The sequence below is a fragment of the Vigna angularis genome, chromosome 2 (genome assembly GCF_016808095.1).
Source record: "Vigna angularis cultivar LongXiaoDou No.4 chromosome 2, ASM1680809v1, whole genome shotgun sequence".
Taxonomy (NCBI): Eukaryota; Viridiplantae; Streptophyta; class Magnoliopsida; order Fabales; family Fabaceae; genus Vigna; species Vigna angularis.
The window spans coordinates 26272389-26278898 of NC_068971.1; the positions used below are offsets into that span (position 1 = coordinate 26272389).

General features: G+C 27.6%; 1 protein-coding gene across 1 annotated transcript; it reads left to right on the forward strand.

Moving 5' to 3' along the window:
- Positions 1-2846: 2846 nt before the first annotated feature.
- On the forward strand, positions 2847-5719 carry LOC108327443 (tropinone reductase homolog At5g06060). Its single transcript, XM_052873996.1, has 5 exons — positions 2847-3123; positions 3203-3410; positions 4787-5003; positions 5098-5210; positions 5313-5719. The coding sequence occupies exons 1-5, from the start codon at positions 3032-3034 to the stop codon at positions 5478-5480; spliced, it is 798 nt and encodes a 265-aa protein (XP_052729956.1). The 5' UTR covers positions 2847-3031; the 3' UTR covers positions 5481-5719.
- Positions 5720-6510: the final 791 nt, after the last annotated feature.

The window sequence follows — 6510 nt, forward strand, 5'->3', positions numbered from 1 at the left end:
TATATAGATAATATAGTTCCTATAATTAACTTATTAACAAATCGATATTAATATATTTATTAATATTAGTTGATAATAAATATTTACAAATACTAATTATTTATTATGAATTTTATATGAAGATACAAAGATTTCATTATGAATTTTTGTCATCCTTATTCATCTCAACCACAATTTTGTAGTGAGTATTATCATTTTAACACCTAATAAATCTTTACATATATTTTATATTCATTATTTTATTTTTCTATCTCTAATTATAAATACAAAAGCTAACTTTTTAAATGTCAAAATACTTGTAATCGTGAGTTCTCTTTCCTTAGCTTACATAAGGGTTTGAAGACGAATTTAAAGAAATGAAAATAAATAGATTTGGGAGTAAAAATTGACATATTATTCGTATTAGAAGAAAGACAATAAGAAATAAATAAAAATAAAAATAAAATTTGTGAATGATTTGATTATTTTGATAAATTAAGAAAATATATATTTTAATTGATAAATTGGTTAGATTATAACTTTACTTTCACATTTAATAATGCTTTAAATATGAAATGAGACGTGAGTTATTATTTAAAATAAAACAAATTTAATTGATGAAATCATATTAAAATAAAATGAAATTCTTATTATTATTAATTTGTTCACTTTATGATCGCAGTATAGGTCTTTAGCGATCTCTTCCTCTTTAAGTGTAGAAATTTCAGTAAAAGAAGATATCAATGTTCATATTACACCACCATAATAAGAAAAATCAATTTTTTAGTAAAACAAAAGTAGGAGAATAAATTATTCACTCACATGCACCTCTATATATTATCATTGAAAGAGTAGTGAAAAAAATTGATTATCCACTTAATTATGGCATATGAGAACATATTTCCTATGATTAGCTTATGAAATCTCACCTCTAACAATAACATCAGCTTCACATACATTCACTCAATCTGAGAGCTTTACACACCTTCATATTGGTTAAGACAAGATCGTCCAAGCAAATCTTATTTTAAAGTTTAACAAAAACATCTAACGAAATAACATTTAATCAAATAAATCATCTAAGATAAATTCATTAAATGTTATATGTATAAATGATATCATAAACGTCGAACGTTACTCCATCATAATGCCTAAATGCATACATACTTACAATTCCTAAATAATTAAGAAACGTCCAACGCTCTTAATGCATGTACGAAATAATACTTATTTGTTGTGCTATGCTCTATTTTTCTATGTAAATCAAATTAGTACAAAATTTTATTCAAAAATTCTGCATCAGATTAAAAAAATATTAAGAGATAGAAATACATTTTGGAAATATTTTCATTAGTCCTTCTGCCTGTCTCTTTTGTACAAGCAACATAGTTGCTTCTATAAGACGCAACATAACATCTGACCTCGTACTAAAAGGCTACAACACTACGTGAAAGTCAATTCTCTGAGTAATATTTTTTTCCGATGTAGTCTATATAAAAAGGATTGCATGAAGAGAAGAACAAGAATCAAGAAATATTATTGTTAACTCTTACGCCGTTGTTTTCTCTCTTAAGCTCATGCCGTCTAGATTTTATCTTTGAAAAAGAAAAGTTTTATTACGAGTTTTCAAATCTTCTTTGTACCCATTTTATATTCTCTCGAATAAATACACAAAAAAAAATCAAATAAAGTGTGTATTTGTTTTTGTATAAAGAGAAGAAGTAAGTAAATACAAGTGTGACAAAACAGACAAGCCCACCACTAGAAAATTGATCGAGTTATTGTTAATATGTCAAAGAAGATAAAATTATTGTTTTCGATCTCAAAGCAAAGATTGGTACAAGCCTGTAATAGTTAGTGTTATGTTTGGTTGATAAAATAGTTGCTAGAGTATATTAGTTGCTTGTTGAGTCATGTTTGGTTGATAAAATCTGCATATCATACAAGTGTATTCATTTAATATCTTTTGTTTATTGTTTTTCTATATTTATTTCATAGTGTAAGTGATAGGTTAAAGTAATTGTGTGAAGCATTACCTTGGTTGAAAATCTTGAAATATTTGAAGTGTTTGTATATATCTAGAATGTAAATTTTGTAATCCTAAGTATTGATATTCTAGTGGAATTCTAGTTAAGATTGCTAGAAAGTGGACGTAGATTCTTAAAGAATTAAATCAGTATAAAACTTGGTGTGTTTCTTATTTTCTCTTTCATTATCCTTTAGTATTTTGATAATTGTAAAGGTTTAAAAAATTTAACATTCGACAATACACATGTTAATTGATTAAAGAGATTTAGAAACTAGTTTTAAATATGGTTTCGGGTAGGGTTGAGATCCCTTACTCAAAATTGTCTACTCAAAGCTGTCTAAGCGTCCTCTATCATCCAAGTTATGTTGTTTGGTCTCTCTACTTGTAATAAAGATTAGTAATTAGAGTTTATTACTTGACCTCCCCTTTTATACATATATTTATAAATACTATAATTGTTATTGTTCAAATTAATTTCCAGACCAATCCATCGTTCTCTTACTCGATGGTTAGCCGGTCCTTAGCTGACCCATGGTCCTACCGTACAAATATTAAAAAAAATCAAGTTATTGAAAAACGAATTCAATCCCTTTTGATTAAAAAATATTAACTGCAATTATTTTAATACGAGTTGAGCTTGCCACCACTACAAATCGATCCAAATTTGTAACGCGTGGAGCCAAAGGGCGAGCTAGAAGCTAGCTATCCGTGGTTTTTTAATTTTTTAAGTTTTTATTTTAAACTTTTGTTTACTAATTTCTACTGTTCCAAATTCATCATCCAGTGCAAAGGCAAGTTAAATCTACTCACGTGAAACACCCCTCCAGTGCAAAGACAAGTTAAATCTACTCACACCCCTCCAGTCCAGTGCAAAGACAAGCTAAATCTACTCACGTGAAACACTCCCTTGCATACGCAGTGTTTCAGAACTTCGACTTGTATATATAAAGAGATACCTTGCAGCTCTTGTTTCAGTGAAAACTGTGTTTCTTTATTTGTGGAAGTCTTCGATTAGAAGCAAAAATGGCCGAAGCAAAGCTGAGCGGCATAAAAGACAATAGGTGGTCACTCCATGGCATGACGGCGCTTGTGACAGGAGGCACTCGAGGCATTGGGTTCGTCATCTCATCATATCATCATTTTATCTTTTTCCTTTTATTCTCTCATCTTTCTTCTTCCTTTCCAATGTCTTAGGCATGCCATCGTTGAAGAATTGGCAGAGTTTGGAGCAGCCATTCATGTTTGTTCACGGAAGCAAGATGACATTGATAAGTGTTTGGAAGAGTGGAAAAAGAAGGGATTCAACGTCACCGGTTCAGTCTGTGATGTCAAACATCGCGACCAACGCCTCAAGCTCATGGAAACTGTTTCCTCAGTCTTCCAGGGAAGGCTTAACATTCTGGTAATATTGAACCACTCATCATAAATTCATCCAAAGAAAAACTCTGAAGCAAGATTAAGAAATTATAATTAAGATTAGTCTATTTGTTGGACATATACAACGAGGCTGGTAAATCTTAGTTGTAGTCTATTAATGAAGGGGTGCTACTTGGACTTAAATTCATTTCCTTTTAACTATATAAAAATTATTTGCCATAAAAATTCTTGGAATGAAACAAAATAAAATAAAATTGAGATGTCGTATCAATGAGAAATAAAATAAAATAATAATATATAAATAAACGTAATATCATATAAAATTGAGTTAAACTTATATACATGAATGAATCTTTCTAAAAATTTAATGCAAATTCTTTTGTGAGTAAATATTTTGAATAAATTACAATGATTTGATTAAGCTTTAATTACTTCATAAATACGACTATTTTTTTATTTAAATACTTTAACATTTAGTTTTGTTATTAACAAAATGATATAATCATTATTTTCGTTTTCTTGTTTCCAACTTGTGAATGAGTTCATTCCTTTCTTTCTAATTTTTTATCGATTAATTAGTTTTTAAAAAGGAAAAGAATGAGGAGACCAACAAACAAAAAAAAATTGATTGATAAATTAAAGACAATAAAACAAAAACAATTGCAATAGTACAATCAAAAGACAAAAAAATTACTTAAAATGATAATATTGATAACAATTTTTTTAATAAATAATCTATAAAACTTAATTAAATTTAACCATAAACTCATTATCAAAGCTTAATTATATTAAAACTTAAATAAAATTTATTAAGATTTAAATTATTTAAAAATCATATCATATCAAAGTATTATGTTAAATGTTATTGTAATTATTGTTATCCTTATTATTACCGTACTCTTACGTATTATTATATTCTTTATATTTATTTCAGTAGTTGTACGGCATAAAGGACTATGAGTTTAACGTTTTAAAATTAAACAGGGTTTGGGAAAAGCTCTAACTAGCCTAAGTAAATAAGTACATAAGCATCTTCTACTAAGCTATGAAGCACACTGAGCTAAGAAGTATCTTGGAATATTATTTTCGTTGCCATTGGGACGTCAGGTACAAATAGTGATTTATATAGAAAGACATTTGAGATTATTAGAGACATTCCTACAAACTTATAATATATTACATGAGAATATATATATATATATATATATATATATATATATATATATATATTAAAACTTAATTACCATTTAATAGTTAAAAATTATAATTATGCCTTTTTTTTACATAAAAGTATAATTTTTCATTATATCAGAGATGACCTAGAAGCCTCCATTATTGTTGATTTGTGATTCATTTTTCATTGTTATATTTGAGGTGATTTGATATGTGGTTGTCTCTTAGGTGAACAATGCAGCGGTAGAAATAACAAAAAACATAGTAGATCACACTGCTGAAGATGTATCGACTATAATGGCTACCAATTTTGAGTCTGCTTTTCATTTGACTCAACTTGCACATCCACTTCTTAAACAATCTGGATATGGGAGCATAGTATTCATTTCATCCATTGCAGGTGCAAAAGCTATTCCAGGTTTATCTGCTTATGGAGCCGCTAAAGGTATCATACTAATTTCTTTTTTTAATTTTCCTCTTATTTAATATTATTGCGAATCTAACTTGTTGATCTGAACGAAATATATAATTTGATTCAGGAGCCATGGATCAATTCACCAGGAACGTAGCATTGGAGTGGGCAAAAGATAACATTCGTGCAAATGCTGTAGCACCTGGACCAATTTGGACTCCACTCTTTGAATCTGTCAGGGTATGTTTGAGATATGAAATATATTTTTCCCCAATTAAAATTAAGTCGACGCATATGTTAACATTATGTTTTTGTTTGGTCATATGTCGATAATTGTTACAGGAGAAAACTGGAACGAAAGTGTGGGATGATATTGTTACATCTACAATACCTTTTGGTCGAGTAGGAGAAACCAACGAAGTATCACCACTAGTTGCTTTTCTTTGTCTTCCTGCTGCATCATATATCACTGGGCAGATTTTCTATGCTGATGGTGGTTTCACATCTTAAATTTCAATCAGTGACTTCATAATTAAATAATAGTCACTTCGCTCAATGAGCTCTAGTGTTCATTTTTAATCATAAGTTCTTAATTAAGCATTGTCTAGCATCTTAAGACTGGTGTATTTGGCTCCGAATCTGTTGTCTGCAATATTTTCTTAATAATTATAAATAAAGTTGTTGGAGATCTCCCAAAAACTAAAGAAACAAATTTATAATATATAGAAATGTAAATCTCATTTTATTAATTTATAAGATTCACTTTAACTTTAAAATTTACTTTCTAATATGATTCAACAGTCATTTAGAATTTATTAAAATAATGTTTGTTGGGCTTATTATGTGATTTATTATTGGACTGCTATTGGACCAAATATGTGGATTTACACTTATTCATGTTTGGACTTGAAAACGTACGTTGGAGAAAATTTATAGTTTTTATATTCATGATTTTGATAATCAACGAACTATTTTAAGGTGTCTAATTTTTAATGTTGGTGACTGTTTTGTTAAGGGTGAATTGATATTTGATATTGTTTGAACTTATCTGGATAATAAGAAATTCTTACATTAACGGATACATCATGTAAATATGGATAATATCTAAATTTTAAATTAGATATAAAAAGACGTGATGAATAGGTGCATATTTTGTCCTCCTATCTATCATCATTTTAAATTAATGAAACAACAAAATAATATAAAAATATTAATTTTTCTTTGGTCCTTAACTTTTATAACTTATTTTTAAGATATACATTTGATATTTAATAACTTTGATATTTATTCAATTGTTATATATTTAATACTTTTATTAAATATTTATATAATTATAAATTTTCTTGATATTTCATATAGGAAAAAGAAAATGTGTATCTTTTTATAATAAATATTTGATAATATCATGTTTTATATGTTGTGATGAATTTTAGTTTTTTGTGAAAAAAATATTTAATTAATGTTTGAAATAGTAAATGAGCAAACATAAACGTGTACATGGGTATAGTTGTTTATTGATAAGGATACAAATACGAGAAAA